This window comes from Chionomys nivalis, chromosome 24 (genome assembly GCF_950005125.1).
Source record: "Chionomys nivalis chromosome 24, mChiNiv1.1, whole genome shotgun sequence".
Lineage (NCBI taxonomy): Eukaryota > Metazoa > Chordata > Mammalia > Rodentia > Cricetidae > Chionomys > Chionomys nivalis.
The window spans coordinates 35548454-35572788 of record NC_080109.1 but is presented as its reverse complement, the minus strand read 5'-3'; the positions used below and the strand labels follow the sequence as shown (position 1 = coordinate 35572788).

General features: G+C 35.4%; 1 protein-coding gene across 5 annotated transcripts in view; it reads left to right on the top strand.

Moving 5' to 3' along the window:
* The window catches only part of Bltp1 (bridge-like lipid transfer protein family member 1), a 181836-nt gene that overhangs the window by 81417 nt on the left and 76084 nt on the right, over nt 1–24335 (top strand). For all 5 annotated transcript variants that reach the window (XM_057757383.1, XM_057757384.1, XM_057757386.1 and 2 more), the window contains exons 34-47: nt 1476–1603; nt 1821–2020; nt 3957–4154; nt 4825–5036; nt 8223–8374; nt 8815–8965; nt 9130–9282; nt 11334–11574; nt 12635–12777; nt 15224–15443; nt 16126–16284; nt 17589–17764; nt 21049–21224; nt 23245–23951. In XM_057757383.1, the coding sequence (XP_057613366.1) occupies nt 1476–1603; nt 1821–2020; nt 3957–4154; nt 4825–5036; nt 8223–8374; nt 8815–8965; nt 9130–9282; nt 11334–11574; nt 12635–12777; nt 15224–15443; nt 16126–16284; nt 17589–17764; nt 21049–21224; nt 23245–23951 (3016 nt within the window). The remainder of the gene's footprint in view (nt 1–1475; nt 1604–1820; nt 2021–3956; nt 4155–4824; nt 5037–8222; nt 8375–8814; nt 8966–9129; nt 9283–11333; nt 11575–12634; nt 12778–15223; nt 15444–16125; nt 16285–17588; nt 17765–21048; nt 21225–23244; nt 23952–24335) is intronic.

Genomic DNA, 24335 nt, shown 5'->3' with positions numbered 1-24335 from the left:
CAACTCTGACTCTTGTAATATTTCCACTTCCTCTTTTGCATGGATCCTTGAGAGGAAGGGTTCATTGAAGATATCCCATTTAGGACCTTGTGCTCCAAAATCTCTTGACTCTTTACACATTGTCCAGTTGCAGGTTTCTATGTTACTCACCATCAAGAAGAAGCTTCTTTGAGAGGGGTTAAGTGAACCACTGATCTATGGGTTTAACATTTTGTCATTAGGAGTCATTTTTCCTTTTGAAGCTCCAATTTATGGACATAGCAGTATGCTATTACGAGGTATTTTGTTGCTATGTTCCTTTAGCAGAATAATAGGGTTTTCTCATAGTCCCATGACTAGTCCTTATCTAGTAGTCTGTCTGTCTAGTAGTCCTTATCTAGATCAGGTTCTTGATCTTGTTAACATTATTGGGTATGGGTTCAGTCTCATGGAGTAGGCTTTAAATTCATCGAGGAAGTGATTGGTTACTCCCATAACATTTGCACCACCATTGCAACAATTCATCTTGCAGGCATATCATTGTTGTAAGTTGCCTAGAAATATTGATGATTGCCTTTCTCCAGTAGTGTGCAGAGTACCTGCCAGTATCATAAATGCTAGGGTTAGCTTGTCTTGTGCATAAAGTCATATCCTTTGTTAGTTTTGTGCAATGTCTGCTCATATATAAAATAAAGTTTCACAGAAGTTATCAACCACTTTTGGCTCTTAACATCTCTCCTCTTTTACTCACTGATTCCTGAGACTTGAGGATGAGGGAGAGACATAAATGTTCTTTTTCTGAATGAATACTCTAACTCTCTACATGTTGACAAGTTGTGAGTTTCTTTATTGCCATATATTACAAAAAGAAACGTATCCGTATTTTTCTTTAAAAGCGTAGTCAACCACACTCCAGTGGGAAAATACTCACCCACAAATATTTGGGCAGCATAGACTGGTCTTGAAGGATCTTAAAAAAAAAAAAAGATACAAAATTGGGTTGGTAGAGAAGGAAATAAGAAGAATACAATCAAAACTCGATACTAATAAAAGAGAGAGAAACAGCTTCTTTAATGAGTGTTGAGGGATGCACTAATGCATGTATGAGTATAAACATACTTGGGAAAAAAGTTATTAATAATGTGTCCATTTAGCAGAACAATATTTGTAGATTTTCCCCAGATTCTATGACCTACCTAGCCACTGGTTCTTGGTTCAGTTAATAATTCCAGACATGAATTCTATCAAGATCAGGTCTTAAATTTAATCGGAAAGTGTTGATTACTTGCATAACGTTTTTGCCACTATTGTTTGCACTAGTGAACATATCTTAGCAGGAATTATGGCTGTTTTGAGAACTTAGAAGTTTCTTCTTCATTACCCTCAGATATGTCTATATATTATTATTAGGTTCTTTTTTATTTTTATTTGTGATTTAGGTATAAAGTATGCTTTTTAACTTTTCAGTTCTGAAATATATGACATTTGTGTGTTAGGTTAACTTATGCTTGCTACAAGCCTCAGTGGAAGAATCTCCAGCCTCAGTTCCTAGTAGAAGTGTGACTCATGTTTCTCTGGTGGCTTTGTGTTTTGACAGAATTGCTACACAAGTTCGTATGAACAGGTAAAAAGATTTTAATAATGTAAGCCATGATTGTTTGTTGGATGTTAAAAACAGTAATTTTCTTAATTGTTCATAATTATTTTTAAGAAACACTTAGGTAATAATATTATTATTGGTTTAATTTAGACAGTGTTCTTTTTAAACAACTTAGTTATATGTTTTTATAGGACTACATTATCTAAATTTTAACCATTGTGTTTTTTCTGTTTTCATTAAGAGGTGTGGTTGAAGAGACTTCAAATAATGTAGACCCTAGTAAAACATCAAATTTTGATAGATATGTTCATGCCAGCAAGATGCAGCCACAGTCATCTGGGTCACTTAGATCAAATGCTGGAGCAGAGAAAGGGAAAGAAATTGCTGCCAAGTTGAATATCCATCGAGTCCATGGGCAACTTAGAGGTCTTGATACTACAGGTAGGCTTCAAAATATTTGTGTTTCTTTGGCATTTGTAAATGTGTCATTTTCCAAAATAGAATATTTTCCTATGAATTGTGCAGCAATTTGATTTTGTAAGGAAGAGAAAGGTGCTTCTACATATGAGATATTTAAATACTTATATTGTGTGTAGAGTGGAAAGCAAAGTAAGTTTTAGGACTTAAATTAGAAATTTTTTTCTTTTAATTTCTATTTCTTGCTCATAGAACAGAGAACATTATATATAGGGCTTTTTAAAAATTAAAATTGTGAGGATTATTAAAATGAACTAATTATAATATTAATCTAGAGTAAGTTTTTTCTTAAAATCCCTAGAAAACTGAAAGAGAAAAGTAGAGCTTTTACATACCATTTTGGTGGTTTTTATGTTTTTTTTTTTTAAATTTTGTTTGTTTTTAGAACTCTAGTGCCTTTTAGAAATTTAAAAAAATCTCACAATATCAGATTGAATTTCAAAAATTTTGTTTGTTAGTCTCCCAAAATCCATATGTTGGTCATACAACCAATCCCAAATGAACAAATGGTTTTATCAGTCTGTTCCCTTTCTTGTGGGTTCTGTAGGTGTCATGATTCCTGTCTGTGTTCTAGGTCAGTGTAACTGTTCATCCTGTCTCAGGGTTTGTCTTAGTTAGGGTTTCTGTGACCGCAATGAAATACTTTAATGATAAAGAAGGTATGGGAAGGAAGGGTTTATTTGGTTTACTCTTTGATATCGCAGTCCGTCATCAAAGGAAGCCAGAACAGGACACTCAACAGGGCTGGAACCTGGAGGCGAGAGCTGATTAGAAGCTGTGGAGGAGTGATGCTTACTGGCTTGTTCTTCATGGCTTGTGGGACATTTTCTTAATTGAGGTTCCCTCCTCTCAGATGACATTAGCTTGTATCAAGCTGGCATAAAAGTATTCAGCAGAGAGCTTATTTCATCATTCTGTGTATAAAGTCACAGCATCCGACCTGAGACTTTCAAGAGATTTTTTTTTTTATAACTACCTGATAACTATAGTTCCAAAATTGGGGCAAAATAGTAGTTTGAGTTTTAAAATTTCTGTAGATTGTAGTGGTGATCAATTTGCACTTATGTATTATGCCAGGACATAAGCATTACATTATATAACTTGAAACCCACCGTTCGGAATAAAAACTCATTGCAAACAAAACTCGTCATGAATTTCCAAAGTACATTTGCATAAAAATGCTGAACAAATGTAAATGTTTATACGTATGCTAGCAATTCTCAGTTTCATGGCATTTGATAGCCACAGAGAGATGAGGTAGGTTTCTGACTGCAGTGCTTTCCGTTAGGTATGCTCTCATATCTACAGCAGTAGATTACTCAGGAAATTAAATAAGTTTCTCACCTTATACCCACACTTAAAAGTAAGTTCAAGAGATTTAAATAAAAATGCAAGTAATTAAATAATCATAAAAATTTGGGAAATGAGGGTACATTTTACTTCATTGCATCTGTAAGCAATAGATTCATAGCAATGTTTAATACATTACAATTATTTAAAATGTTAGTGTAAAGCAGTCTTTTAGTAAAAGTTACACTTTTCCTAGGAAATAATAGGAAATAATGTTTTTCCTCAGGCCACATAATTGAAATAATTTTGTTGTAAATGATGAAGCTTTTTAAAGTACTTTACCACAAAGCTGGATTATGTAGGAATTTGTTACCTTTGTTGACAGGATACTCTGATATTTTTTTTAAAATAAATTGATAAATTCATTGTTAATCTGGAATTTCTTTACATCATTGTAGATGGCATTTTTTAAAAAGTGTTTTATTTTTCTGTCTTTGTAGAATACTAATACATCTTTTTAGGATAACCATTGTGAGTGATTTATCTTCTCAAATATTAATATCTGTATTTTTTCTTTAAAAAATAGTTCGTTGTGCTCTCTCAATAATAGACATCGGGACCTGTGCCATCACTGCCATTCCCTTTGAGAAGTCCAAAGTTTTATTTACTCTTGAAGAGTTGGATGAATTTACTTTTGTAGATGAGACAGATCAGCACGCTATCCCAGATGTAACACGGATAGGTCCCAGTCAAGAAAAATGGGGCTGGATAATGTTTGAATGTGGACTTGAAAATTTAACTATAAAAGGTAAGGTTTTTTTTTGTTTTGTTTTGTTTTTTTAAATCCTGAGTTCTGCTGAAGTGGGTGCAGTTCAGTCCCACATTGCTGAAATGTATTTAACGTTGTTACTTGTAGCAACCTGAATAACATAATACCGCAAAAATTGTGATGCCTGATATTCCTTACAAGAGGTGGATTGCTCCCAGTTATACCAGTGATATTTCCTTACACAGCTAGAGAGACAGTTCCTCTTTTCCAAACTTTGGGACCTCACAGAACAGCAGGATTTAGAAATTTCTGAGTTCACTGGTTTTCCATTCTTTTCAGAGTTTAGAGCTTTGCCATATAAGAAGTAAATATTTTATGTAAATTCTTCATTTACTGAAAACTACTTATTTATACTTGTTTCTTATGTAAGATAGGAGGGGAGGAAAGGAAGAGAGTAAGTCATGTGGTCATGAATAATGCTTTAAAGTAGGAAACTGGAGTTGTAATAAGACTTTCAGGTTTAGTCTCACGTTACACAGTAACTTGAAATACTGGTGAGGCAGTCATACATAGCTCTCTTAGATAAGGGCAAAGGCTAGTGAGGAAAAACATGGTCTTGATGAAGTTATTGTACCCAGGTATTTTATAGTGCAGCAGTAAAACACATATCCACTCTTTTTCTAACAGATAACTCCCTTCATTTTTATAGGAGGAAGACAATCAGGGGCAGTTTTATATAACAGTTTTGGAATTATGGGTAAGACTAATGTCACAGAAAGGGATGGAGTGCTGACATCCAATAATTCTTCTGATTCTCCTACGGGCAGCGGCTACAATACTGATGTCTCTGATGATAACCTTCCGTGTGACCGAACCAGTCCTTCCTCTGACATAAATGGAAACTCAGTCTCAGATGAACAAGTTGGTGAATTTCTAATGATACTAGTAGTTTGGAATTAGGGAACTACGCAATCAATTCAGAATCAATTTCTAGAACATATCTCCTCGTCATTTCCTTTTTGGGAGTTACATTTTGTTGAATATACCATGACTAGAGTACAGTTAGGAATAGGAATATATACCTATGGTGCATATTCCTGACCATTATAGTATTATTTAGCATAATACTCAGTTTATGTTATGCATTTAATAAAATTTTGTTAAATAAATGAATTTATAGAATTTAAGGAAAGTAAGTTTGATTAATTAATTAGGTTTTGATTGTTTTAAAAGTCATTTTAATACTTGTTATTGGTGATATTTTATGTGGATAATAAATATTTCTATTATCTGCTTTTTTATATAGCATTTTAAGTAATGCCTTATATTCAATTTATTATTTTTAACGTAGTAGAATTTAATTGTTATGCATAAGATAACAACAAAAGTATTTAAAATTCTGTATTGTGGAGGTTAGATCACTAACTGCTTGATGATCTTGGACAAGCAAGTTTTTTAGCTTTTTTTTTTTTTTTTTAGTTGTAATAGTATAGTAAGTAATGCCATTCTGAACATTGAAACAGTACCATATATGAAAAACTTTATTCAAGTGTCTAGTTCAAGTAAGAATTTAGTGAATGTATATGCAAATATACATACACTTCTGAGAGTATACAAAAAAAAGCTTAAGAAAACACCCTTTCATTGAAAAATAGGTTGCGGGCATCTAGTAGTCATGGTTATTCTCACCTCTGAACCTCATTTTTTGAGGATTCTTTGTTTGTGTTTCTCTGTGTATGAGAAACAGATGTGAGTGTGTGGGTATAGGCATGTCATAGCCTACATGTGGAGATCAGAGACACCTTCTACCAGAGACAGGTTTCTTCAATGCTGTGGAAACCAGGTTGGCTGGTCTTGGAGCACCCTGAGATTCTCCTGTCACCACCACCTCCATTCCCCTGTAGGAACACTAACATGTGGTACTGCCTGAAGGGTGTGTGTTTTTTGTTTTGATGTTCTGATGATCTGAACTCAGGTTGTCAGGCTTGCTGGGCAAATGCTGTCACCAAGCCATCTACCCAGCTCCTGATTTGTTTGGTCAATAGTTGTAGAGTTAATAAATTTTCAGAACATCCTGATGGCTCAACGGGTTGAGCCAATTGCTAGGTGGCATGATTGGCAACCAAAATTTGATTTCCTGAATCCTCATAAAAGCAGGAGGAGAAAACTGACTCTACAGAGTTGTCCTGTGATCTCCATATTTGCACCATGGTAATCTTGTACCCACACTTACACTTCATACTCACACCCCCACACAATAATAATTAAAATTTAAATTAATTAGTTATCTTATTCTTCAGAACTGTGTGGTGGATTGAGTTATAGTTTTAATGAAGGGAATGAGACATATGTGGCTGTGCACTAAACAAGAGTTATTTCAGTGTTCTTTCCCTCTCACTTATTGCAAAAATTCCCATAATATTTTTTAAAGATTTATCTATTTTTATTTTACGTGGGAGAGTGTTGTGTGCATTTGTATTGGTGCATCACTTGTGTACCTGGTGCCTGTAGTAGGAGCTGCGGGCTGCTTCCTGCCACCCAGCTCCCGGCCGCCTGGCTAGCTTATGCCCCGAAATAACAACACACAAACTGTATTCTTTTAAACACTGCCTGGCCCATTATATTTAGCCTCTTCTAGGCTAATTCTCACATATTAATTTAGCCCATTTCTAATAATCTGCGTAGCACCATTAGGTGCGCTTACCGGGAAAGATTCAGCATGTCTGACCTGGCGGATGGCTGCATCGCGTCTGGCTCTGAGAGGAGCTGCCCTGCATCTGAGCTCACTTCCTCTTCCCCCAGCATTCTGTTCTGTTTACTCCACCCACCTATGTTCTAACCTATGAGGCCAAGCAGTTTCTTTATTAATTAACCAATGACCTTCCTCCATCGGGTGCCCACTAAGACCAGAAGAGGTTTAGGATCCCTACAAACAGGAGCAAGGACAGTTGCAAACCACCTTGTGGGGACTGGAAACAGAGTCCACCTTCAACTGGTGCTTTTAACTGCTCTTTAGCCTCCCTTCACAGAATTTTAAGGACCTTTCTCCCAGATCCTGTACTATGTGGATTCCTTTTCCTTCCGCCAGGGTTTTTCTGTAGCTTTGGAGCCTGTCATGGAACTAGCTCTTGTAAATCAGGTTGGCCTCGAACTCACAGAGATCTGCTTGCCTCTGCCTCCCAAGTGCTGGGATTAAAGGCATGTGCCACCATAGCCCCGCCTATGTGGATTTTCTAGCAATTTATCCAAGTTTTGTGTTTTCTTTTCCTGTTTCTCTTCAAATGTGGGTGTTCCCTGGAAGTTGTATTTGTGGCACCAATTTCCTCTTGTGTTTGTCTATTTTCTGACTCATTGCTAGTTCTATTATGTGGTAACACTTTCCCATGCTTCTTTCACAGAACTCCTAGGCCATGTCATGACATTTATGCATGATGTTTAAGCATGCCATGACTCCAGAGACAGTTCAGTCTACTTGACCATACACATTGCTGCAGTGATAATGCACAAGTCTCCCTACTTTGTTCAAATGTCAGGTTCTATATTTTTATACACCCAAGTGCCTGGCTCATAGCTCCTTGAGAAAATCAGTGTTTCAAATTTATTTATTATGTTTTGTGATGCTGAGGATTAAGTTCAGGATATTGTAACATGCTTTGCAAGAGTTAACTATACTTAGCTGCCTCCTCAGCAATGGAGGTTTCTTTTTGTTGTTGCTGTTTTGTTTCTGTTTTTCAGGATAGTCTATGTTGCCTAGACTAGTATTAATATCCTGGGCTTTTAAAAGATTCTCTTGTTTCAGCCTCCTGAATATCTAGGACCCTAGGTTTAGATTTCTTTTGCAAAGAAAAGTATATGGGGTCTAGTAAGATGACTCAGCAAGCAAAGGCATTTGCTGTCTTGCTGCAAGCCTGATGGATGACCTGAGCTGAGATCCTAAGCAGAAGGCTACTTTGAGCAGTAGCGACAGATCAAAGGTTTATGTAAAAGTGTAGCCTGTTAAGCCTGATGAATGAAAAAGTTTTGTGTTTAAAGTTCTAGTAAGCCTGTGTTGTGGTTCCGCAGAATCAATACATATTTAAGTTGTCTTTTTTTTTTTTTTTGATGTAGGATGAAGGAGTTGAATCTGATGATTTGAAAAAAGATCTACCTCTAATGCCACCACCTCCAGATTCATGTAGCATGAAATTAACTATTAAAGAAATTTGGTTTAGTTTTGCAGCTCCCACCAATGTGAGATCTCCTACACATGCATTTTCTAGGTAAAAAATTTCAAAATGTAGTTTTGTCCATTGACAGTTTGTCCTTATTTTAGACAGCATGATATTCTGTTTCATGTACTTACTGAAATAATTTCTGACATGTCTGTTACTCTGTGGGTGCAAAAATGGCTATTGTTCCTATCTTTCTCAGTGGATACTTTCTTTAGACATTGTATATTCTCTACTTATCCCAATTTCTTTCCTAGTATTTTAGCTGTATTTATTTGTCTTGCTGTCTGAAAACTTTTGTTTTATTCTTCATTTCGGACATGTTTGCCCTTTCCAAGTGTCCATTTCTTATTTATAAGTTCATAACTTGTTATTGACTAAAAAGAAAAATATTGCCTGAATAAAATAATAGTAAATGCTATAGATATATATGATTGTTTGAAAATTTGTTAAAGTTTGATCTTATAATTTTTTTTTTTTAATTTTAAAAGGCAGCTGAACCTTTTAAGCACTGCAACCCCAGCTGTTGGTGCATGGCTTGTTCCCATTGATCAACTCAAGTCATCTTTAAACAAATTAGAGACTGAGGGAACCTTGAGGATTTGTGCTGTTATGGGATGCATAATGACGGAAGCATTAGAGGTGTGTCTTTTAGTCATATAAGGTATCAGACATGCTTGATTACTGAAAATGATTCACTTCCATAATAGTAGAAGGTACCAGGTCTACAGGTTATTGTTTACTAGATATCTTTGATTTTAGGATCTCTTATAATTCTAAGTCTTTTGTTTTTGTTTGGTTTTCAGAATAAAAGTGTACATTTCCCTTTAAGAAGTAAATACAATAGACTTACAAAAGTTGCTCGCTTTCTCCAAGAAAATCCTTCATGTTTACTATGCAATATTCTACACCACTACCTCCACCAAGCAAATTACTCCATCATTGATGATGCCACAATGGTTAGTATTTTAAATTTTTTGTTTGTTGAGATAGGGTTTCTTTGTGTAGTTCCTGAAACTTGCTTTATAGAGCAGGCTGGCTGCAAACTCTCAGAGATCCACCTCTCTCTGCCTCCTGAGTGTTGGGATTAAAGGCATGTGCCACCACACCTGATTGGTAAATACTAGCTTTAAGGAAACTGTTATTCTGTAGCAATAGTACTGATGGAGAGGTTGAGAAATTTGGTTAGAAATGCAATTTGTGCTCTGATGGACACTCTCAGAGTGACCTATATAAAGATGTTAGTAGAAGCTGTCAAGATGGATAAGATTTCGCAGCTTGATAGATTATGAGAAATGGTCAAAGTTGGAATTCTGAAAAACTTTAAGAAGGTTAGACGGGTTGGATAAGCTAGGCGGAGTACTAAGAAGGGATAGAAGATAGAAGAACTGAGACAGTTGTATCTTGAAAGCTGAAAACATAAGTTTCAAGCCAGGAAATAATCCGTAGAGTCATAATGGTTTAATAAAGAGTGCTTAATCATAGAGGGAGACTATATAATTGAACAACTCATCCTCACCCTTAGAAAAGCAAATGGTAAATTGGAACTGGGATTTTAGAGGTTTGAGAGCATTGCTTGTCTCCTCTGGGCTTCTGGGTAGTAGAGCATGTGCAACAATATTTAGCCAAATTAGACACCTATGTATCAGTACTGCTCATGGCCAGCCATACCTTTCACCAGGTGTGTAAAGAATCTATGGTAAGTAATAGGTTTTAAAAAGATGTTTATATCTAAGCCTGAAATAGCACTTTTTCCTTTCTAGGAATTAAAGACAAAGTTGTACATTGTAAGCCTGACATGCCTCACCTAGTTGTGGTCAGAGAAACTAGAACTGAGAGTCTTGAGGCATTAACTCTGAGGGGATGCTCTACAGAATGTGAAAGGAAGAGGTGCAGATGGCACTGTGCCTGGACAGGAAAGAGAAGGTCTGATGTTCTCAGAAAGTGTGTGTGAGGTTCTTTGGCCATCTACGTCAGTATGAGAAATTGCAGAAAATTAGAGTTGAGAAGAATTTACAGTTTTCTTTTTAGGCTACAGCAAAAATAGGAAAGAAGCTGAAGTTTCTTGTAGCCATCTTAGTTGTTAACTTTCAAGATAGTTACAAATCCATTTAATTTGTAGCAATTCATTTTAACATTTAAATAGTAGAGATACCTGATAGATTGTAATCTTGCAGTGAATAATTTTATTTCTTTTTATCTTAGTGAATCATCTAAATAGTTGACAATAAATTTTGAGTCTTCATTTGGGCCAAAATAATAAAGTCTATTAAATGGTTCTTTAAACAAAACAACTTTGTCTCCAGTGTTTAGTGTCATATTCACCTGAAGCAGTCATAGTGCCTTATATATATGCAATGCTGTGTTTAGAGTTTGGGTTCTGTATCAGTCTATTTTTTTATTACTTTAATCAGATACGTGGAACTGGTAATTTATGAACAAAGGATCAGTATGGCTCTGGTGAGGATGATAATCCCTTAACAGTGACTTCATGGTATGTGTGTGTGAGAGAGAGAGTGTAAGAGATAGAGGGAGAGAGAGGAGAGAGAGGAGAGAGAGAGAGGAGAGAGAGAGAGAGAGAGAGAGAGAGAGAGAGAGAGAGAGAGAGAGAGAGAGAGAGATCATCAGGATATCAAGACCATCTGCCAAGTCAGGAAGCCAGAAGCTGATGAAATGGTGGCCTTGCTCTTTAATAACAGCCTGTGTACAGACTTTCCAGGTCTCATCAAAACTGCTGTAATGAATTCTGATGTCACTGTCATCAGCGATTGCCACTAGATACCCTCTTAAAGATTTTGCACCTTTCCAAATACATTGCTGCACTGAAACCCAAACTTTTGAACCCCATAAACCCTCAAGGGACATTCTCAATGTATGCGTAGCTGTAGGTTTTATTATCAACTTGAAATACTAAGTATTGTTGAACAAATTATCTAAATTCTAAATTTTAGTTTCTTCTTCTCTAAGTGGGTATTTTGAGATTCAAATAAGTGTTTCTTTGTTATTGCAGAGTGATGGGCTTCCTGCATTGGTAACCTTAAAGAAAGGATTAGTTGCTTTGGCACGGCAGTGGATGAAGTTCATTGTGGTGACACCTGCCTTTAAAGTAGTTAACTTACACCGACCAGCTCAGCCACTGAAACCTCCAGCTGCTATGGACCAGGAGCATGAAGATGGACTTGGCCTGGATAATGGAGGTGGTCTTCAAAGTGATACCAGTGCTGATGGTGCAGAATTTGAGTTTGATGCAGGTAAATTTAGAGTATTTTTCTTTCATCAGTGTAATCACTATGTGGGCTTTTGGGGGATGGGGGCATATTGGGTATGTGCATCTTGTATGCTTCATATGGATAATGTGCCTCTTTAAAGATACCAATCAAGACCTTTTCCTATAGCTATTAGCAAATTATTAATAGAAGCAAATCCTAGCTGTACATAGTTGGTCACATGGTATTAATTTTAATAATTTTTGTCTCAAATTTGAAAATGCTGTGGGTTTAACTAGGCAGTTTTATAAACCCACATTCACAGTAACTTTGGAATCTTTTCATTGAACAAGTTTTATGATTTGGGTTGTGAGATACAGTATACTGATGATCCATACAGTAGAGACAGCTTTTATAGCAAACTCATAAAGACCTGTCTTTTGACATTGTATCTGTCCCATCTGATTTTAACCAAGTTGTATCTACTACCTGTTACATATATTTGCTCTTTAAGTAAATTTGGAAGCCTGAACTGAGCATGCAGTTCTGTAAATAAAATGTGTTGCATCTGAACAAGGTGGATGCTTTTGAAATGTATGTTTGTATTTTAACTTTTTGCCAAAGGTTAATTTTTTATTGTGATGATAGATTGTCTTACACTGTTTTGACAAAGAATTAAAAATAGGGGAAAGGGTAGTCCCAAAATTAGTGCTTTAATATAGCTTAATTTAAAAAAATTTACTTTTAATAAATCCATTATAAAAAGTAGCCTAAATTTTATTGTTTATTATCCAGAATTTATTAAGCACAGAACTTGAATTAGGCTTTCCCTTTCTAGTTACTCCTGGTACATGTATTCATTTGTGCCGCTCTGGATATTCTTGAGAGTAGTTGAGTTGGGTCTTGGTCACTATATCAGTGTATAGCGTAAACTCAGATTAAAGTTGGAGAGTAAGGAAACAAGAATAAACAAATTTAAAAATTTATATTTTTCAGCTTATAAATATGGATTGTAATTATACAGATCAGGATGTTGGTTGATTTTTTTTTTTCAAAAGTGTGTGGTCATTATATATATATATATACTCTTATTTAATCATTTTAGCCACAATCAGTGAACACACAATGCTTCTAGAAGGAACAGCTAACCGGCCACCACCTGGGAGCTCTGGACCTGTCACTGGAGCAGAAATAATGAGGAAACTTTCTAAAACTCATACCCATAGTGACTCTGCATTAAAAATAAAGGTACAGTATTGCTGGTTTTGATTATAGTTTAAAACTTACATCAAAAACTTTATTTTTTTATTTCAATATTAAATATATTAGATGCCTACTCTAAATATTCCAATAGTGTATGTTGAAATTAATTTGGCTAATAACTTTTTTTAATGCATACACTGCTCCTCCTTTATGTACACCTCTATGCCAGAAGAGGGCACCAGATCTCATGACAGATGTTGTGAGCCATTATGTGGTTGCTGGGAATTGAACTCAGGACCTCTGGAAGAGCCACCAGTGTTCTTAGGCTCCGAGCCCTCTCTCCAACCCCCTTGGCTAATAACTTTTAATGTATATATTTCCATGAAAATTGTATCATCAATATTTAATACTTAAAGACTACTAAACCTTTGTGTTCTTTTATCTTATTGAATATTATATGCAATAAAATTCAATACTAAAAATGTTGATAATCTAGTCATTTCAGTTTTAGTGAGAAACCTTTTAGGCTGTATATTGTTAATTGCAAACCTTAGGTTGGGTTTTTACAAATTATGATCTTAATGTACACTCCATTGTTTAAGCAAGTTCAAAGAATGTTTGATAAAAGGAACAATATAACCAGGTGAGTAGACTAGCATATGGAGCAATACCTTTATTTTAATCCTGCTCTGCAACTTGAAAAATTACTGACTGAATTGTGCATCTTTATTTGTAAGGTAGGGATTTTGACAGCAACCTCCTTTGAAGCATTATGGTGAAAAATAACTGAGTTAAGACATGATAAGTGTATCTGATATTTTACATTGTTATGATTTTTTTGGTTGTTAGTGTGCTTTTCTAAGAACTGAAAATGCTAGTTAATAAGTTTACTTTTACTCAAAGTCTGCACGTAGATTTATAATGACAAAATAGTATTGACATTAAAATATTAAATTTCTAAATAAAAATTATAAAAATACGTATAAAAAGGGCTTCCAAATGAACAACAGCAGAAGTTTTTCCTAATCACTAAGAAAAAGACAAGATACTAAAATGAGAAGTTAAAAAATGGGCAAAGGCATAAAATATGTCACAAAAATATATATACACATAAGATATATTTTCTTTTTCTTTTTTTCTTTTTTTTTGGTTTTTCGAGACAGGGTTTCTCTGTAGCTTTGGAGCCTGTCCTGGAACTAGCTCTTGTAGACCAGGCTGGCCTCGAACTCACAGAGATCCGCCTGCCTCTGCCTCCCGAGTGCTGGGATTAAAGGCGTGCACCACCACCGCCCGGCAAGATATATTTTCTTATAAAAAGTATAAAACAAAATGACATTTTTGTTTTTGTCTATAAGATTATAATACTAAAACTTTTAATTTATATGTGAAAATATAAGAATACAGTCATTCTCATGCAATATTAGAATATTATTATATGACAAACCTTGTTCTGGGGAGACAGTGTGGCAGTTATATGTGAAAAATTAACATCTTTCCATGTCAGTGACTATTCATTTTAGAAGTGACCATAATTGATCAGACAGATCCTACAGCTTTCTCTTGGCAACACTAAATGGGAATATAATGGATATGACATAAAAGAATTCAACATAAGAGGGCAAATAAATTATGCCTACCACAAAGCCTTTCCAAAAAGGGGGTAGGTCTTTGTGCAGCTGTAGATGTCACTGAAGTTAAATGTATTGGTAACAATATAGTTGTGAGTGTGTGTGTGTGTTTGAGGGAGGGAGGGAGGGGGGGAGAGAGAGAGAGAGACTTTTCTATTGCTGTAGATGTAGAAACATCAAGGTAACTTTTAAAATAAAGCATTTAAATGGGGATTTACAGTTTCAAAGGGTTAGAATTCATGACCATCATTGTAGGATGCATGGGAGCAGGCAGGTAAGCAGACATGGCAATGGGGCAGTAGCTGAGAGCTTACACGTTAAGACAGCCATGAGGCAGAAAGAAAGAGAGAGCTTACTGGGAATGGCATAGGCTTTTGAAATCTCAAAGCCACCCCCAACACACCTTCTCCAACAAGGCCACATCTGCTAGTCCTTCCCAAACAGTCACACAAGCTCTAGAACAAGCATTCAAAAATGTGAGACTATGGGGGCTATTCTTATTCAAACCACCGCAGTGTGTGTTTTTTATAACACATCAATAATATATTATTGGCTTACATATTTACCAGCATTTTATTTCCTGTATTCTGTTTGAGATGCTGTTCTTTGGCTCTTGTTCAGCTGTAGAAACTGATTAATAATTCATTGTTAAAATACTTAAAGGGATAAACTTGAATATGATTTGTAGTCCTTAATATTGTACTACAGTTATAAAAAATGTGTTTTTACATTTGAGACTCAATAATTGTAGTAAATACAACCACTGAATTAAAGGGTAGGATAGCAATAGCAACAGTCATAGATGTTGTAATTATCAGGAGTCATTTTACATATGCAAAAAAAATCGTGTGTTTATTTTGTAGGGAATTCATCCATATCATTCTCTGAGTTACACCAGTGGAGACACTGCGACGGATTCTCCAGTGCATGTTGGACGTGCTGGGATGCCAGTAAAGGAGAGTCCAAGGAAGGAGAGCCTTCTCAGCTATCTGACTGGAAGCTTCCCAAGCCTGCACAACCTGCTGGAAGGCACTCCTCAGAGAAGTAGTGCAGCTGTGAAAAGTAGCTCCCTAACAAGAACAGGTATCTAGCTCTCGTGGATCCAGGTCATTCCTCTGCACTTTACACACAACTACTCACGTGTGTGTGCATACACACGCACACACACATACACACACAATTAAAAATAAAATAATTCTTTCCAGTTTTTTGGTTGCATCACTAATACTTTTATTATACTTTGTTTTTGAGAAAATATTTTAGAAGAAAATTGTAACTTTATCTTCATACCTTTCATTTTTTGTTTTCAAATAAGTACTGACTAATGCTAACCTACACATGGTGAGACTGAGGAATGTAGAATCATCTCCCTGTGATAGTAAGAATGAGTTCTGTACTAATGTCTTAGAATCCACCTCATGAAGTGAGAATTGAAAAATACTGGGAAGAGATGACTCAGTACTTAAGAGCACTGGCTGCTCCTGCTAAGACCTGGGTTTAGTTCCCAGCACCCACATGACTGCTGACAACTGTCTTAACTCCAGCTCCAGTGAATCCTGATGCCCTCCCTCTTCTGGTTCCCACAGACACTGCATGCACTTTGTATACAGAAACATGCAAAGCACCTATATGCATAAATAAAAGTAAAGGGAATCTTTAAAAAAAATTGGTAAAGACATTTTCATCTGACTTTCTGAAAGTATATAAGTAACATTTTTTTGTTACAGTATATAATAATTTTATTCTCAGTAAACTTTGATTTTAGGAAATACAGTGGCCACCGACATGTTGTCTGAACATCCTTTGTTATCTGAGCCATCATCTGTGAGTTTTTATAATTGGATGTCAAATGCTGTGGGTAATCGTGGAAGCGTGGTACAAGAATCTCCCATTACAAAGTCAGGACATAACAGTCTTCCAACAGGTATTAAAATTGTCTTTTTTTTTTTTATCTTAACTGTCTTAAGTAGCACAAACAGTTACAGCAAATTCTTGTTTCCCAGAGTATAATTAAGTTGTCAAATGTTTAAGTAATATTTGTTTGAAATTGTACTCATTCGGAAAATGATAAATCAAACTATCACTTATTGATCTTGCTATATCTAATACAAGATTTAAAGAGTTTAAAACTTACATTAATGTGGTTGGTTAAACATTCATAACACCAAAGGAGGCAGGATAAAAAACATAAAGTGTAGTTACAACATGATGTATCTACAGTAGAAAATACTTTGAATTTGTTTAGCTCTCTCTGAGATACCGTAACTATTAATACATGTACTCTTTATAGTTACTTAACAAATATGTAATCAGATCTATGGGAACAGTAAAGTAAGATTTCTTTGCTCAATGAGAGAGATAAATGAAGGCCATTTTTTAATTTTAAAATAATATGCATGTATAGGAAGAAAACAGGCAGGATGTTCCCCCAAGAAAGTGGTCGCTATATCCAGTGTAAGAATATTAGCCTTCCTTTTTCAATTTTTAAAGGTTTTCCAAGTTAGTAAATACTGAAGAATATTGGTATTGATTACTCAAGGCTGCTAAAATGAATTTTTCAAATAGCTATCTGAACCATGTGAATTCTTTCCATATAGAAATTACTAAAATGTGAGTGCCTACTCAGCTCTTTCTCTTGTTGGTGTGGCTCACCTCCATCTTGAAATGATATGATAGCCACCTACTAGGTCTCTGCATTGACTCTTGGCTGAAGAAGATAGAAAGATGGCGCCCTGCAGTTCTTGGCATTTCTTTTGGTTCTCATTTCACCATTGTTCTAAGGGGCTATAGTTTAAATTACAGGAGAACTAGGATGGAACAGATCCTCTTTCTTAAGGGTCCTTTGTCTTGGAAATGATACAGAAAGTGCCCAGAGAAGCCATAGTTTGTTTTTTTTTTCATCCCCCAGAAAACTGGATGTGAGACTATTAACAATGCCTTTTGCCTGCTGCATCAGCCTTTCAGAGATTTTTCCAGTTGTAAAATCCTACATTTTGGACTGACTTGCTTGAGTACCTGTATAAAGATCACTAGTATTTTCTGAATATTTGTTTTAATTTTTTAAAATAAATTACATCTGTAAGATTTTACTATTACATATTATCATTTTTTCTTTATCAAGTAGTCTGATAAGGGTACTACAACATAGGTTGTCTTTAAATTTGACTTGTTATGCTCTTTTATGGTTTACAAATGAGTTGCATTTTGCTCTTGAAATATTACTGTTAGGAGTTGCACCCAATCTTCCTACGATACCATCAGCCTCAGATTTCAACACCGTCCTGTCTAGTGATCAGAATACTCTGGATGGGACACATTCTCAGCATAGTACTAGTCAAGATGATGTGGCAGGCGTGGAAGAAGCAAACCAAGGCTTTCCTGCTGTTCAACTTGCTGATGCACAGGTGAGCTTGCCTGTTGTACTTGATACTGATACCTCCTTCAGCAGGGCTTACAGGAGGAACCATTATTAAGTAGTAGGTACTTGAAGTTCAAATGAACTCTATTCTGTTCCTGTAGCAAAAGCGTTCTTGCAGGGCAGGAACAGCCTTTAAAAAGTACATTGATTAGTTATGAATGCAAATTAACCAATAGTTTATCAAATTGAAAGTCTGATTATAATGTTTTTATTATGTGTAAAAATTTTACAGTAACATGACTAGAAAGTTAAATTTTATCATATCCCACAGTCTTTCATATAAATCTCAGACTTTATTAAGTGAGCAATTTTGAGAAAGTGGATTTAGAATAGAGAAATAAAGTAATTAAACACATGGAGATATATGAGTAACAAGTAGTATAAATCAGTAAGGGTCAAAAGTAGAGGTGAAAGGTAAACTGTTGAAATCGTTCATACCAGTGATGATGAAACACTAGAAAAAGTTGTGGCTTTGCAAAAGTATAGACTGAATTAAAAACACACAAAGTGAACAGACGAAAAGGAAAGGACATGACTGCTAAGCATGGTGGAGGAACAAGTTTATAAAATGGAGAGCAGAGACAGTCAGGAACGTCTGGTTGTGTTCAAAGTGTACATGACCAAGCTGAGCTGGTCTATGTGGGGAGAAGAGCAGGGGGAGGAAGAGGAGAGAGAAGGGAGCCAGGTGCAGAGTCAAGAGGGCAAAAGAATAAAAAGCCAGTAACCAAAATGGCTGGTTATATAGGGAGGAGCCTCTGGAGGAAGGGAAGACCAGTCCCTGAGCTGGAGAGTTGGGATGGGCATAGAGAAAGGGGTATGCCAACTCTACCCTGTAACAGTTGGGGGTGCTGGGAGATATTGGGAGAAACTGGCTGCCAGATACACTTTGATATGTTAAAGAGGCATCTCAACCATTTGTCCCGTGGCTGACACTTAACATAGATAGTGTGAACTTGTTTGGAATATCTTTAAGTTTGAGTAGAAGGCAGATTGGAGAATGGGACATAACGTTTAAGAACTGTCCAATTGAAAGAGGCTTGCATATAAATATGTACTTAAAAGGAGTTCAGGACACACACGAAAGAAAGGTTGGGGCATAATGACATTTGTACAGAATTGAGAAATAATTGATGTTTAAAGCCAATTGCAGAGATCTTTTAAACATACGGATTTTTATTCTAAAATTTTTGGGAAAGCTGGAAGTTTGTAAATTATTAGCTTCCCCTTTTTTTCTATGTCACATATACCAAATTTACTTATTTTATGTGTTGGAGTAGTTTTTAGAACTTCTCTTTCTCGCTCTCTTTTTAATGAGAGTGTAGGAAAATCTTTTTGGCTTCTGTTTCAAGTTCTTTGTGCTTATTAGTATTTGAATCCACTGAGAAACACAAAGACGTGTACTCAGTTCAAATTTAGATTCAGTGAATTTATTCTTACCGCTAACAGAAAGACTGTAGCCTTAAAGACAAAGGCATGATTAAGGTGGTTTTAGAGACAAACATCAGAAAGGCATGTATGACAAGTATTCATGGAATCGAATCCACCGATGGGCAGTTGATATAGAGTATTATGGTACTCTACTATTAGAGACATATATTTGCTTCTGTGACATTAAGTTAGCTGGAGATTGGACCAGAGTAGTACACTTCTGTAGGCATTTAGAGAAGGAATCTTTAAAATATAAAATACTGTATTTGATAAAATACATTAAGTGTCTTACTTTCCATCCATTATTTCTTTCTTTCCTGGTATATAGTAATAAAAGACCATTTCATCCCTTTCCCATAGCAATCAGCAGATTTTACAGAAGTAAAAGCAGCTGTAAAATCTCACAGTTCCATTTCTCTCTCACCTGCAGGCCCCTAGGATTTCCCAGGTATTCTAGAGCCGAAGGTGAAAGGCCCTTAAGGAATTTCTGGCTCCCTATTAAGCTTCTTTGGCCATCACAGGGAACCTATATAAATTATTACTCAGGTCTAAGCACTCTAATAACTGGGATAGAGCAGTTCATTTCTGAGCAGGCAAAACAAAACAAAAAACAGTACCATTAGATTAGGACAAGTTGTCAGACTCAATAAGAGATCAGTAGGTTATAGATGAGGTTAAGAAATCAGGATATAACAAATAGTGTGAAGTTAATTAGTACAGCCTTGTGGAAACAATGGTGGATCCTCAAACAATCCCAAAATGCTGTATGCTTCAGCACTCCCACTACTGACAAGTTAAAAATTTCTCCCCATGTGCCAGACTAAAGTAAAATTGTTTGAATATTTTTCATACTAGGCTTTCACATCTTCACAAGAATAGCATGTGTTCTTAAGGACAAAGAACCTAGGACATCTGGAAATCTCAACTTGAGTCTCACAGCATAAACTTGTCTTCTTTAGTTTGTTTTGATAGAACATTTTAAGCTTCAAGACGAAAATCACTAAGGGATAAGGTGCCATGAATTACAAGGAGCTGGGAAACCACTGTATAGCATTCAGACATAGGATATGGAGAAGGAAAAAGAAATAAACACCAGAGAGTTGATAATTAAAGTATTATGGTACTCTTGTTAGACACATTTGCTTCTGTGACATTAAGTTAGTTGGAGATTTCATGGAAGTTATGTACTTCTGTAAGCCTTTAGAGAAGGAATCTTTAAAATATATGTTCTAAAACATGCTAAGTGGCTGAAATAACCAAGTGATAGCATTTAAAAATGGGATAAGTGTTCATAATACAACATGTAAACTGTTTTTATATTATTGCAAGAAGTGGTAAACTATTAGTGAACTGTATATATTGGTTTTTAGTTGTTTTGGTTTTGTTTCCACTCCTGGAAATTGAACTCATCTAGGCAAGTGCTCTATTACTGAGCTGTAGCCCCATCCCCTTTTAAAATGTTATTTTGAGGTAAGGTCTCATTAAGTTGCCCAGGCTGACCTTGAACTCACTCCATAGCCCAGCAGGCTTTGAATTCACATTCCTTTTGACTATCTTCTATATTAGCTGTGATAATAGGCTTGAGCCACAAGGCCTGGTACTAGTTTTGTTTTGTTTTAATAGAAGTACACTGGGTATTCATAGACTTTTTAAAAAGCATGAATGAATGTAAATTATTTAAATCTCAGGGAAGATATAGCTAATCTTTGCTTTCATCAAAGCAATTATGATGTCTTTTGGTTTCATTTCATTCTGTGGTGATCGATACTATGTGCTGGACTAAGAACAGAAGTAAACAATGAACAATTAATTATGTTAATATGGTTGTTTGATTTCTTCTAGGTTGTTTTTAAACCTCTTCTGAGTCATACTGGGATCCAGTCACAGGACACAATGCCCCTCTGTTACCGGATGTACTTTGGAGAACATCTTTCATTTTCAGGAACTTTGGACTGCCTCAGAGCAGATATTGTAGATTCAGACACAGCTAAAGACAGGAAAGGCAAAAGAGCAAGAAGGTGACATGATAGTGTATAAAAATTTAACCAAGAGTTTAGTAACAATGGGAAGATAATTTCTAATTAATAAATGTAATAACCATATTTTGTTATAATTTGCTGATTTTATTAATGGATCAAGCAGCCTATTTTAGGCATATTTTGAAGCATGTACATGAGGTATTCTAAAGTATATCTATTGATAAATACACTCAGCATTTATATGCTTAGCTTCAATAGTGGAGTTCTTATGGCTCTTTGGTTTTAATCTTTGCACTTAACAGTTTATTCCTAACTTACCTTTTGAGTCAACTTTTAGCAGATTTGTGTAGTCATGGATATATTTATATATGTATGCATGTGTCTATATGATTGTGTGCACATGTGTATGTATGAAGGTGGAGTGTACACATGCAGAGAGACCAGAAGAAGGTGTCAGGTAGTCTCTAACATTTTCTACCTGTTCATTTGAGACAGAGTCTCTCCCTCACCTGAGCTTAATATTTTGTTAGTTAGACTGGAAGTTAGCAAGTGTTAGAAATCGTCCTACTTCCTTAACCCTTAGAGCTGGACTTACAGGTTTTCATGGGATACTTGGCTTGTTGAATGAGTGCTGAGGTCGATGCCAGTCCTCATGATTGCAGAGCAGACACTCTTAGTCACTGAGCCACCTCTCTAGCCCCTCAGACAGTATTAGGGCTAGAGTAAAATTCATATTGATAGCATGGCCATCAGAAACAAATGCACATATGTGCACTGAAGATAGGAGCTGTTACTGCCATTCTGTGTTTTCATGAGTAGTTCTTCCGGTTCCTTACTGCTTGAGTAGGCAGTTTTATATCTATTAATAGGTTTGATTGTTCTTTTCAGAAGTTGGAATTTTACTTTGGGTATATTCTTATACCTTGTTAAACTACAAAGAACACCTTAATATGTTACAAAAACATTATCAGAAATGCCACCTTTGACCATATTTCTATTCCTTATTTCACCTTACTGCTTTTGTTCTAAATGATTGCTTCAGCATGTACCCAGAATTCTTTTCTCCTTTTCTCAACTCTTCTTCCTTTTGGTTATCATTATACATTTCAGGTTTTTTTGGTTTGTTTATTTTTTTTTTCTCAGAGATTTGTTATTGCCCCCCACCCCAGTCTTGGATTATTTCATATCTTTTTAGTCTTCCGTTTGTTCTAGTTCTCAGTATAGTGTTTCCTTCTATAACCACATGTAGAAATTGATAGCCACTTGTGAGTGCCTGTATTTGTACATATTATACTATAGTGTGCCATACGTTTTATTAATAAATGTATTACTCAGTAAGGAATTACATGTTCTAGTTATAAACTTAAATTAGTTTCTGATTTTTTAAAATAGGAATATAGTCTCTCTTTAATTTGCTCTGTGTGGCAGTATACTCACAGTGCATATGAAAAAAGAGAGGAAATGATGCTTTATTTGAGATTTGTTATTGTTGATAGAAGTTGAGTGGTTTTTAAAAAAATAAAATGTTTAAAGTGATCATAATTCTTTCACAGAAGTTTTTAGATAAGTGAAGGGTTTAAAATAATTTTTGTGTCAGATTTTAGGAATTTTTAGTGTGGTTTTGTTTTTAGTTTTCATTTCCATTTGAAACTTGTCAGACCAAGCTATGAGGACTTTCTAATAGCAAATAAAATTATAATGAGTTGAAAATTTAGTTAATCATTTAATATGAGGGCCTGCTTCTAACTGATCTCTTATTAACTCTAAGTTTCTATATTGTTGGGTATACTGTTGGATGATTATTTTATTGAAACTTTTTAATTGAAAATGAATGATATTGACTTCTTAGTAAATTTTAGTGTAAAATTAACAAGAAAAACTAAAGTTTGTCTGCTAATTCCTGAAAAGACTAGACTAGTGCAAACACAAATGTATTGAATCTCTTACTTAGTGGTACGTTTCGCCTTCGAGGTTATTATGTTTATAAATGCATAAGAATATGTTATACTGTTCTTCAAAAAAGGAAGTAACAGCTTTTTTTTTCTTTTGAACATTTTAGGCAAGGCCATGTGAATCTTCCTCCACTTGAGTTCAAACCAGCATTAATGTTGGAAACCTTTAGCATCAGTGCTGTTGTGATGGAAAAGTCAGTGTGTACTCCTCAGAACCCTACCAGTGCTCTTTCCTTTCATGATCTCAATAAGCGCTATTACAACACCTTCCACTGCAACTTTACTATTTCCTGTCAGTCAATAAGTCAACATGTGGATATGGCTCTGGTTCGTCTTATCCATCAGTTCAGTACAATGATAGATGACATCAAAGCAACTCAGACCGACATTAAACTTAGTAGATACACAGCTGGATCAGCTTCTCCTACACCTACCTTCAAAACCAGAAAACACCGGGATTTCCGTTCATCTGACTTCAGCCGTAGTTCTAGAGGAAGTCTCAATGGTGGGAACAGAGTAAATAATGCTAAGAACAAACGGGCCAACAATGAGAACAACAAAAAAGAATCCCGAAACAAAAACTCACTAGGAAGGTCTGAAAGAAGAACTTCAAAAGTATCTAGAAAAGGTTCGAAAGATGTAGTGGATCACATGACCATCCATATGGATGACTCAGATTCCATTACAGTGTCAGAACAAAGTGAGCCTTCGGCTGAGTGCTGGCAGAATATGTATAAATTGCTTAACTTCTACTCACTTATCTCAGATCCAACAGGAATATTGGAAAAATCATCAGAAACATTTGGACCAGCAGGTAATAGGCATTTTTATGATTTTTAAAACTTCTATTTAGGAATGCTAAAGAGATGGTAGGTTACTCACCATATTAATGGTATAAATTATTAAAATATAGAGAAATTGGTAGTTACCAAGGAGAGATAATAGTGCTAATATTCAGATATTCTATCAGCAAAGTCCCCATCTTCCCTGAAATTTTATTTATGTTTTATAAATAAAGCTTTCCTGAAGACCAGAAAGTAAAACTAAGCCACTAGATTGTCACACACCCTTAGACTACTCTTTAAGAGATTTAGACAGATTTAATTTAAAATATTTACTAGTAGATACTAGGGAAGATGTTGGAAAAATAGTTATATTGTTTAGAGAAGGAAAAGGTCTAATTTGGAATTTGAAACCA